The 12,443-nt window shown below is 37.7% G+C and overlaps 1 protein-coding gene across 2 annotated transcripts in view; it reads right to left on the reverse strand.

The window, feature by feature from the left end:
- LOC131434755 (uncharacterized) overlaps positions 1 to 12,443 on the reverse strand; it is a 493,742-nt gene that overhangs the window by 155,931 nt on the left and 325,368 nt on the right. For both annotated transcript variants that reach the window (XM_058601835.1, XM_058601834.1), the window contains exon 3: positions 133 to 1,020. In XM_058601835.1, the coding sequence (XP_058457818.1) occupies positions 133 to 1,020 (888 nt within the window). The remainder of the gene's footprint in view (positions 1 to 132; positions 1,021 to 12,443) is intronic.

Consider the following 12,443-nt stretch of genomic DNA (forward strand, 5'->3'; position numbering starts at 1 on the left):
TCCTGCATTTAGCAATCACGAAAAGATTACATCATAGCCAGCTGAAGTCCTGTCCCGCACACAAACACCCGACCAAGGCAGTAAATAATCTTTCCCGGTAGACCCTCCACAAAAAAAAAACAGAATACTTACTGGTGCAGAATCGTGGCTCATCGCTTCCGTCCCCGCAATCGTTTACATTATTACAATATTTGTTCAGCGGCACACAGCGGCCATTGTTGCACGTATGTTCCGACACGGCACACAGGGGGCGCTGTTTTTGAGCTGCCGCTAACGGGATCTCGACCACCGGACCCGCCGCCACCACCACATCTGGACCGGTGCTTATTTGGTAACCTGATTTGGCCGTGATTGTCGTTCCCAGGACCGACGAAGTTGTGCAGCACCCGAATGCCAGCAGTAGCAATGCCACGAACGGAACTGGGCCAAAGTTGCAGCCCCATCTTCGGTGTACGTTCGCCAGCTGGCTCAACCCACTCCACCAGCCGCAACAATGTTTCCAACCGCTGGTGACCGGAGCAATGGCAGTGGCAATGCTGGCTCTAAGTGGATCCTGTCGCCACGATTGGCGATGCCGGTACGTCCCATTTCGGTCAACCTGACTCTCATCGGCCTCCGTCTTCTCGCTCTCGACTCGATTCGACTGGAGCCCGGAAAAGTGCGAGTATGAATAACCACCGTCGGTCGGGTGCAGGAAACGGATTGTTACACTTTCCGTATTACTACTACCGTTGTGCATTGTGTGTGTGCCACTGCTTCCAGCGTTGGCCGGGCCGGGGCTGCTAGAACTAGAACTGAGGTTTTGTTCCCTTTCGGCGGCGGCGGTCGGCGTTTGCTTTTTATGGCGATGTCGATGAAAGCTACTCATTCGCCGCGAGCGCTTCCGAAACGTCGCCGTGCCCCGGCGATTGCCGGTTGCCGAGTTCCGCCGAGATGATGCCGATACTAGACCGTCGAGATCGGATGATTCTGCTGACACAACAATCGGCGCTTCTGTGTGTAACGATGATGCTGATGGGCCTGTAAAAAAAAGCAAGGAAGAGAGTATTAATTTTCCGAGCCGAAACACGTACCTCGTCTGGTCATATGATGGAACTGCTTGAAACAATGGCCGACACCGACGAGTATGGTGTAGTATTTCAAGGGAAACTGCTGTCGAGTGGAAGTTATAAAAGCAAAGTCGGAGCTAGTGCATTCTTGCACGAAACTCGACTCTCTCTTTGGACTGACACAATCTAGCAAACATGCGAAAATTGCTTTGTTTGGCGAATGGATAAAATATTAAAATAATATATTTCAATATCTTAAATCCTGTTTCAGGCAATCCATCAGTAATGCTATTTTATTCAAAAACTTTTAATATAAAAACACTTCCCACAGAAATCACATCTGCCTAGGTTTGATCGTTTTATCTGGTATACCCAAAGCTTCATATTAAAAACAACGTTGGGTATCTTAGTTTGTGAATCATTTTTTGGATTAATTTTAACTTTCGGTTAAAATCTGACACTCAAGCGGTTAATTTGATGTTGTCAAAAATAAAACCCGAAATAACTTGTGGAAAATAAACCCGAATAACTTTGCGTCCGTCAAATTTCGAAATGGGCCGCAGTTTTAGTTAAATTTAACTACTCGACACAAAACAACCACTCAAGTGTCAGATTTCAACCAAAAGTTAAAATTAACCGCGAAATGGTTTACAGCCTTAAGAGCAAATTCAGCAGCTGCAAGATTTATATGGGTGGTCTATAATATAACTGAAACTGAGAAAAACGTATTCCTAGCTAACCGGTTTAGTTTTATTTGTTCGAACAGTTCTACTGTCAAATATAAAACTGGCATACGCTGCCGTTCTATTTTTTCTATATTTGAAACACAGATAAAGCGCTGCTGAGGCTACCAGTTTATTTTGTTATAAATTCTAGATTTAAATTTTAAAACTGACATAAATTATGAATCTCGATCTAGAACACTTCTGAACATGCCCTAAGAGAAACTTTAAAGTTTTAAGAACTGGAAAACTTTTACGTTTCGTTTGTATTTGAAATAGAGCAATTCCATATGAGATCGAAAGTCGATTTTGTCTAGTATTTTTTTATTTGACTCAAATTTTGCAAAACAATTTGCATCATCAGTTCGACCGTCCCACGACAAAAGGGCCTAACTGCAAATGACAGTTTCTCTTTGTTTACTTTTTCTTTCACGATTTACCGAACTGATTTTATATTTGACGCTTTACTCTTCGCAAAACTTTCAAGGTAAAATCAAATACAAATAATAATATCCCTAAGTCCCATACAAACGAGCCGCCAATGTTTGGTTCACAGCCTGAGCAAGTAAGCCTAGTAAATTACTCCCTTCCATTGCGATAGTTTGAAAATGTGGAAGGAGATCGTTTCTGGCAATGCTTTATGCTAGTTGCTACGGTGCAAAACAAACTTGTTTGTTTATGTTTATCGTTGCTGTATTAAACTGCAACAATCAGTCTAAATATCACAGGCACTAGCACAAAAGATGAAAAATGAACACAAACACCCACGAATCTACAAATATCAATACAGCTAGTAGTATATTCATGGTGGCTTAACCATTCTAGATTATTGTTTAACTTACATTTCGCTTGTGATTTTGATTATCAGATAAAAACTGTTTGTTTATTTGTTTTTCACTATAATAAACAGTAACTATGGTAAACTTGTTCTTACGCTTCAGTGTTGCTAGTTTCATAGAAAACTCGTTAAAGTACATTGTCACTCTGACAGTGTATCATGACAGTGTACCGCACGATGCAAAATGTGTCCTTAAAATTTTTTCGAAGTATTCCGTATTATAATTTGTATTTGGTAAAACTACAAGCTTTCGATTTATATTGGAAACTTTAGAGAATTTTCAACAATGCCTCCGTCAAAATCAAAATGGAAAGTAAACAAATAGAGGCTCTCACGTGCAGTTAGGCCCTTTTATCGTGGGACTATCGAGTTTGCCCTTTTTACTCTAGCCTTACTTTTGAGAAGGGATTAAGCAAAAATTGAAAAAATTCCATAGTATATGTTTCAGAAACGGTGGGTCCAATCGATTTGGTGTCTTCTGAAAAGTTTTAGCTAATTATATGGTCTATGTAAATAAAATTAGTACAATTGAAAAGAACACCTAAAATTCAAACATCATTTAAAATGTATTTTTGATTTTATATCATTTTTAGATATGTTGTAGCTGAAGTCCTAAGTAAAATACTGTCACATTTCTAGAAAGGAGAAATAATATTCGAAATAGTTACATATTTTCAAAATAAGCAAAATTTTTGAAAACGATGAAATATTTATTTGCATATATTTAAAAAAAAATTTATCAAACAACGCAAAATTTCCAATTAAAACGATGTTAATCAAAATTTTGCTATATGCTACCTTTCTCGAGATACAGCGGTTCATGGATTGACCTTCTAAGCGCGCTTGAGAGAGGACGCGGTAGAGATGACTTGGGTAAAAATCTAGTTTTAATGGATGTCTTTTACAATTTCTAAAAAGTGTCCGAATTAGCCCCGGTCTCCCCTATATTATGGAAACACCTCCAGAAATTTTTTCGCCTGGCTTAGTCCCTTCTCAATAGTAAGACTTTAGTAAAAAAGGACAAATTGATGATGTAAATTGTATCGTTTGGCCATGAAAAACGCTTATACAAAATTTGAGCCAAATAAAAATATGCAAAAATAAAATTTTTCTAAAAAAATCTGTCATTTGCGGTGGAATTGCTCAATAGTTGCTTTTTCGATTAGAAGTATAATCTTGTAAAAATCAATGTGATATCATATTGAAATAAGAAATTTGAGTTTTTAAGCGAAAAAAAACAAGGTTTTCAGTTAATTGCTAAGGTTGAAATGCAGTCCCAGAAAATGTGCGCAAAATTTAACCCGCTCAAGAAACCACGAATATTTTCAGTGATTGAGCGCAGTGGGCTTACCACACGATTTGTTGGTTTACGAGCCAGAAGACTCTTATTGATTCGTAATGTATTTGTTAATATCTCTTAATTTGAATATATCCCAAATCAATCTTTATTGGTATTGATTACTACTTCACTAGAACTATGAACCAATAGTATTTATACACCGAAACCTCCATTAACGAACTAAACGGGGGTTCGTAAAAAAAGTTAACGTTATTTGGGATTTGGTTCGTAAAAAAAGTTTTGTGTAATGAATGTGGAAACCGCCCATCAAATGGCTATTTTCGGAATGGATGTGAAGAGTAAGTGCAAAAAAAAGAAGTTTGCGCTTGTTTCAAAATCCAAGATGGCGGCTTCCGGTTTATTAATATTGCTTAAAACTAATAACAATGTGGGTATTTTCGGAACGGGATTGATGAGTAGATGTCGGAAAACGATGTTTGAGGTGGTTCAGAAATACAAGATGGCGACTTCCGGTTTCTTGATATTCCTTGAAAACCCTTACAATGTGGGTATTTTCGGAACAGGATTTGATGTGGTGCCTTAAAAACGATGTTTGTGATCGTTCTGAATCCAAGATGATCACTTCCGGTCTATTGATATTCTTCGAAAATACCCACAATATGGATATTTTCAGAACAGATTTGGTGTGTAGGTAGTACCAAAAAAGAAAGATGTTTGTGATCGTTTTGAAATCTAATTCTTTCCGAAAATATCCATATTGTAAGGGGTTTAAGAAATATCAAGAAACCGGAAGTCGTCATCTTGAATTTCAGAACCACCTCAAACATCGTTTTCCGACATCTATTCATCAATCCCGTTCTGAAAATATCCACATTGTAAGGGATTTAAAGTAATATCAAGACACCGGAAGTCGCCATCTTGAATTTCAGAACCACCTCAAACATCATTTTCCGGAGTCTACTCTTTAAACCCGTTCCAAAAATATCCATATTGTAGTAGTTTCCATGGAATAGAAATGAGCCGGAAACCGCTTTCGATGTATGCCCAAACCGCACACAAAATTAAATGGAACTTCTTTGTTGAGAAATTTCACTCATGTTAAAAATCGCCAATTGCATTTTTAATTCTTCAGAAAGACGGACCTATACTAAACACTAATGAATACCAACATAGAAAAAAAAATTTCGACGAATTAGGTTTCCGCGCGAAATATAATTCAAAAGTCCTGTTACTTTTTGCCCACAGTAATAGTATAAATTCTCGTTATTTTTTTGTATGTATTTTTTGCTCATGACATAACGCCACCGAACCCACCGTGCATTTGTCATATCACCACCATATGAAACAACAGCGCGCAAGCAATATAGAAAATGATTAAAGTTTATGAAATACACTTGAAACTTTTTCAAATTTCGGCAAAAGTTTAACAGCTTTGAGTTGCTCTTTTCAGATTCTTTGTGAAATTTTGCTTCACACACAGTTTTTCAGTGCTAAAATCGTCCCCGTGGAACGGAACAGTAACCGTTGATCCGTTTCGAAAACAAATTACGGCTCGGCAAAGCAAAATTTTAAAATTCTAAGAATATCTAGTTGTCATAAATTCAATTGCAAAAACTTGAGTGTTTTTGGTTTATTGAAATTGGTCTAGTTTTTGAATAACATTCTAAGAAGTGAGTTCGTTTTTTTTTCGAGATTTTTGCAATTATTTCCAGTATTTCCGCAACCGGAAACTGGAATTCAATCAAAGTCGATTGGTTTCGTCACTAGCTGAAAAGGTTCATACATTGGAACAGTATTAGGCAAAACTTCGTAGAGTTTGTACAGGGTCCGGCACTCGAAGTGTAACCAATTAAAAAGGCCATAAATTCAGTTTGGAAAATTACTTTTACTTAATTCAAAGTACAAAATGTGTAAAAATAATACAAAATTCGGAATCAATTCACTTTTGCTCGATATGACCACCTTTTGCCTTGACTTGATGACTTGAGAGAGCGAAGGAGTTGCTTCGTTTGGCCGAAAGCGGTCAATTTCCGAACATTGTATTTTCTGACGAGAAAATTTTTCCAATTGAGCAATTCGTAAACTCTCAAAACGATAGGGTTTACTTGACCGACCGTTCATACGAGAATTTGAGTCATCGATTGGCCACCAGGAGGCAGCACCCGCAACAGATAATGGTTTGAGCCGCTGTAACCGCAGATGGGCGCTCTCCAATCGTTTTCATCGAGCCTGGCGTCAAGGTAAATGCGACATATTATCGGGAAAGTATTCTGGAGGTTGCTTTGAAGCCGTGGGCAGACAAACATTTCGGTGGCAGACCATGGACGTTTCAGCAGGACTCGGCACCGTCTCACAAAGCTCGAGTGAACCAAGAATGACTGAAAAACAACGTTCCGAAACTTCATCACGTCCACACAATGGCTCTCGAATTCACCAGATGCGAATCCAATGGATTATTTTCTTTGGGCCATTTTGGAGAGCAAAGTCCGAACTAAAAGATACACCAGTCTCGAGGCGCTGAAAAAAGTTATTGTCCGCGAGTGGGCCAAAATACCTGCAAGTCACATTCGGCCAAACGAAGCAACTCCTTCGCTCTCTCAAGTCATCAAGTCAAGGCAAAAGGTAGTCATATCGAGCAAAAGTGAATTGATTCTGAATTTTGTATTATTTTTACACATTTTGTACATTGAATTAAGTAAAAGTTATTTTCCAAACTGAATTTATGGCTTTTTTAATTGGTTACACTTCGAGTGCCGGACCCTGTATGGTCTTTGTATCAGCCCTTCAATGGCGGTTTGAATTTTTGAGCACTCTCCATTTTATATTCCTGGAGTCAGAAATCAGATCAAAGTTCGCAAAAATTCATTCAGCGGTGTCCGAAAATAGGCACTTTTCTCAGTACATTGCCCACTTAATCCGGAACGGGAAGCCGTTTAATTTGAATCTTAGTACATGAAAATTGTTCCAGCGGATTCCGAGCAAAACATATGCACTACTTTTCAACTAATTTACACATTCTACACAGTATTTCTGTTTATCCGGAACTGGAAGTCGGATTCGGATTAAATTTCTTAGCAGGCTGTGTGACCATAAGACCTAATCAAAGTTTGCAATAATCGCCTTTATTCTGAATAACGTCGTATCGATTTTACGATCGTATTTCATTTGTATTCCTAATAACGCTTGCAAAATCAAAGGTAGCTAGGATTCAACCGAACCATATTCGATCGAAAAACCAATACGTCGTTATTCAGAATAAGGGCGAATATGCGGTGTTCAGGAAAATCGAGTGCACTTTTTTTATTCTTTTGTGCATTTTATCCCGTCCATCCAGATATTATATGTTTTTAAGTTCGTGATTATTGGTCCAGAGGCTTAGGAAAAAATCAAGTACACTTTTATATGAACATTGTACTGTGCAAGCGGATGTCGGATCAGGAGAAAATTTGATAGCAAGTTAGGGTACTATGGAATCTTTCATTTGAAATTTAGTTTAAATTGGTTCAGTGGTCTGAAGGTGCTAAAAAAAATTTCCTACAACATTGCGATTGAGTGCAAGCATTTTCAAATTCAATTAAGAAAGTTTGAATCCAGATATCAGGCCAAACATGAACCACCCTAATGACGTTTAACGTAATATTTGATATAGAAAATATTTTTTCCTCGTTAATTTCCCGTTTCTGACTACTGTGCATCGGCGGACGCGTTCCGTGTCGGTAGAAATCCTAATGGAAAACAATAATGACAACATTTTCTCGAAATAAGCTCAAACGCATTTGAGTAAAACATGTTGAAAGTTTTTAATTACTTTATGATACAGTCTTCCTATCTGTTGTCGACAAACAGAGTATAGATGAATTCATTTGGTAATTAAACCTCAAACGGATACGTGCAAATCCGGACGTAGTAGGCAATGTGGGCTCCGAGTGTCATCGCAACCGGACACCCAAATCCCTGTATTTCGGAAGAACGTTTTTATTTTGTTTTGAGCACTTGTTTTTGTGTGGATCGCACAGAGATTCACCAGCAAAAAAGCGTTACTCAGGCAAATTTCAACCAGTGATTTTGTTGTTGTTTGTGCTGTTTTTATTGCTGTATGCTCGTCATCCGGAATCTGACCGGTCAGGACGATTTAAGGGCTAAATTGTTTGCGAATGAATGCACAAGGATTTAATTTTGTTTGCAGCGCTGAAAATTTAATATGCTGTGGGCTTTTGGTGCTCTTCCAGTGAATAATAATGATGATAAGGGGGGAAATAAACAACAAACGGGTTGAAGCTTAAATGGGATAGATAGGGGATTTTAGTTCTGTCACATTAACATCCGGTTTGATGTTTGTCGTGTTTGCTTTTGGATTTTTGCTGGATGAAATCAATGCATGAAATGCAATTGTATTGAAAGAGTATCACATAGTTTAGATTCGAAACCAGATAATTTTTATGGCTGCATCCTGTTGTTCACACTCTTCTCTAACCACTTGTGCAGTTGTTTATTCGTTTTCAATAGTTTGTTTCGAAATGCGTGGGCTTTCGGCAGAACAACGTCGAAAAATTGTGTACAAATGATGCACAGAACGCGGACTGTCACTGAGAAAGATAGCAAAAATGGAAGGAGTAAGTGAAAAAGCCGTACGAAATGCAATCAGGAAGTTCGGTGAGGACCTTTGAGGATAAACCGAAAACGGGTCGAAAATTAGGTGCTGCTAACACTCAGTTGTATAAACGTATACTGAAGGCGTTCGGACAAAAGAAGGAGGTTTCAGTTCGGGATGTGGCCAAAAAAGTGGGCACTTCGAAGTCAAATGTTCTTCGTGCTAAAGAACGTTTGAATCTTCAAATCTATAAGAAACAGAAACAATCAAAACGTAGTCCGAAACAAGAAGCATCGATCAGACCAAGGGTTCGAAAGCTGTACAATACGATTCTTGCTGGAAATTTGAACTGCATAATTATGGACGACGAAACCTACGTGAAACTCGATTACAAATCCTTGCCGGGACCACAATATTATACGGTGCGAGAAGAACAAGTATTAAACCAGTCCGAGACATGGATTGAAGTCGAAAATTTGGTAAGAAAGCTATGGTCTGGCAAGCAATTTGTAGCTGCGGTAAAATTTCGAAACCCTTTATCACCACTGCTTCAATGAACAGCGAAATATACATAAAGGAATGTTTACAAAAACGACTTCTACCCATGATTCGAAGCCACAAGGATCCTGTTGTCTTCTGGCCAGATCTTGCTTCTTGCCACTACTCGAAAACAACGGTAGAATGGTATACTACCAAAAATGTCATTTTCGTCCCAAAAGATATGAATCCACCAAATTGTCCACAATTTCGACCAATTGAGGAATTTTGGGCATTAACGAAGGCACATCTTAGGAAACATGTCTGGGCAGCCGAAACCATTCAACAGTTCGAAAAAGATTTTTACGGAATATAATGAGCAACGTTCGCAAGAAAATGCGCCTGCTAGTCTACAATGGCTAAGTAGCAAATGCTGAGAATAATATTCTGTTGTTGTAGTCTAATATTATCAGTATATCGAATAAAATTTAAATATCTGACACTTGTGAATTATTTACAGCAAAGTCAAAGTGCGTCCATACTTTCTGGGACTGTCTTTAATCAATTGCTGGATCAGTGGTTTCCAAACTTTTTTGGTCGAATGCCCATTTTCGATGCAATAATATTTGCACTACCCACCAAGGCATAACCTTCAAAATTCATTGACATTCAGGCTTTCTGCAATGATTTCATTTGATTTTTCAATACAAAATAAAGCGAAAAGGAGATAAAACTGGATTCCGATATCTATCCCGTATCCCACAAAAATAAAAGAAAAGCAACCCGTTATTGTCATATACATCTAGAAAAAATCGTGTAAATTTACGTCTTCTGAGACCGACATATATGAGCGTCTAAAATGACTCAATTTTACAGTAAATCTACTGATATTTAATTCATTCTGACATATTTTTAAGTACTAAAACATGTAAATTTACACGTTTGCCTAAACGGCGAGGTTTGTTTGACGTTTACATCATTCTTGTAAAATTCAGTCGTTTCACGAATTACGTTCTTATGAATTGTGCCATATGTGGATTTGCGTCACCTGTAAATTTTCTTAATTTTTTGCTGTGTAGCATTCAGTTAGAAAAAAGATAGCGAAAGAGACAAATAAAATCTCACATATCATTACCCAGTCCCAATCCCAATCCCAATCCCAATCCCAATCCCAATCCCAATCCCAATCCCAATCCCAATCCCAATCCCAATCCCAATCCCAATCCCAATCCCAATCCCAATCCCAATCCCAATCCCAATCCCAATCCCAATCCCAATCCCAATCCCAATCCCAATCCCAATTCCAATCCCAATCCCGATCCCAATCCCAATCCCAATCCCAATCCCAATCCCAATCCCAATTCATCTAGTTGGCAAATATTGTTAGTTGGTGAATATAAAAACCTAATTTGGGGCTACTTCCGCTTCCGAAAGCACCTAGGGTAAGGGCTCCCTATTTCATCTTATTTGTAAGAACGTCGCCTCAAAACCCCGATTTAGACACTAAAATCACTGTAACTTTTTCATATTACTACTTCATTCGCCTTGCTCCACGTTGAGAATTGATTCACATTTCTTGAAAATTCAACTAATATTCATGAAACAGCTAAAAACACTTATGATGTGTTCACTACTCTGCTCCTAATTTCATCTCAATGGATTTTTATCCATCCTATCGTTGGTCTTCTATTCATCCTATAAATTTGTAATGGCGACAGTAATGAAAACAAAAAATTCCACTTTTACACTCTCAGGTTCAAAATGTCAGAATTTTTCTTAAAAACGGCCTAATGCCAACTATGAGACAACACACGATATTTTTAGAACCAGTTTGAAATCATTTCAACGTTTAAAAATTTTTCGGTCGTTTCCGTTACCTTTCGTTTTAAATTTAAAATTCAATTGCAAAGTTGATTTGGTGAACTTTAAATAAAACCAAAAACGGAATTGTTACTATTTAGGCATTAGCCCTTCTTAAAACAAAATGCAGAGTCAGAGATGCCATTTATTCAGATTTGTCTGTATTGTATAGATTTTTGCGTTCGCATACTGACTTAAATCAATGTACAGATTTTATACAGATTTCCCAAATTTAATACATAAAAAGTGAGAAGTAAAAAATTAGACTTTTCGCTCTGAGTATCTATTAGTATTTGATTGCAGTGATTCTTTAAAAGTTAATTAATCAATAGACAAATCACATGTTAAAGTGGAAATCTTTTATGCAGATAATTGATTATGATTAACAACATTTTATTGGTGAAAAAAGATAGAGCAGATATAGACTTTCTATGCAAAGTAATACATATTTTCTATGAAAATATCTGGCATCTCTGTGCACAGCCGATGACACACACACACACTTCACAGCGTTATGTTGACGTATAGCGGAATGAAACCAGTGCTACTAGATTTGTACCATTGTGACAATTTTGACAATTTCAATAGTATTTAACACGCTCTTTCTGTTAATATTCGAAGCCGAAACAGTTTTATTGAAATATTAATATCAATAATAAAGGGTGATTTTTTAAGAGCTTGAGAACTTTCTTAAACAATAAAACGCATAAAATTTGCAAAATCTCATCGGTTCTTTATTTTAAACGTTAGATTGGTACATGACATTTACTTTTTGAAGATAATTTCATTTAAATGTTGACCGCGGCTGCGTCTTAGGTGGTCCATTCGGAAAGTCCAATTTTGGGCAACTTTTTCGAGCATTTCGGCCGGAATAGCCCGAATTTCTTCGGAAATGTTGTCTTCCAAAGCTGGAATAGTTACTGGCTTATTTCTGTAGACTTTAGACTTGACGTAGCCCCACAAAAAATAGTCTAAAGGCGTCAAATCGCATGATCTTGGTGGCCAACTTACCGGTCCATTTCTTGAGATGAATTGTTCTCCGAAGTTTTCCCTCAAAATGGCCATAGAATCGCGAGCTGTGTGGCATGTAGCGCCATCTTGTTGAAACCACATGTCAACCAAGTTCAGTTCTTCCATTTTTGGCAACAAAAAGTTTGTTAGCATCGAACGATAGCGATCGCCATTCACTGTAACGTTGCGTCCAACAGCATCTTTGAAAAAATACGGTCCAATGATTCCACCAGCGTACAAACCACACCAAACAGTGCATTTTTCGGGATGCATGGGCAGTTCTTGAACGGCTTCTGGTTGCTCTTCACTCCAAATGCGGCAATTTTGCTTATTTACGTAGCCATTCAACCAGAAATGAGCCTCATCGCTGAACAAAATTTGTCGATAAAAAAGCGGATTTTCCGAATGGACCACCTAAGACGCAGCCGCGGTCAACATTTAAATGAAATTATCTTCAAAAAGTAAATGTCATGTACCAATCTAACGTTTAAAATAAAGAACCGATGAGATTTTGCAAATTTTATGCGTTTTATTGTTTAAAAAAGTTCTCAAGCTCTTAAAAAATCACCCTTTACAATTAAACTAATGTCACGGA

The sequence above is a fragment of the Malaya genurostris genome, chromosome 3, assembly GCF_030247185.1.
Source record: "Malaya genurostris strain Urasoe2022 chromosome 3, Malgen_1.1, whole genome shotgun sequence".
In the NCBI taxonomy this organism is placed as follows: Eukaryota; Metazoa; Arthropoda; class Insecta; order Diptera; family Culicidae; genus Malaya; species Malaya genurostris.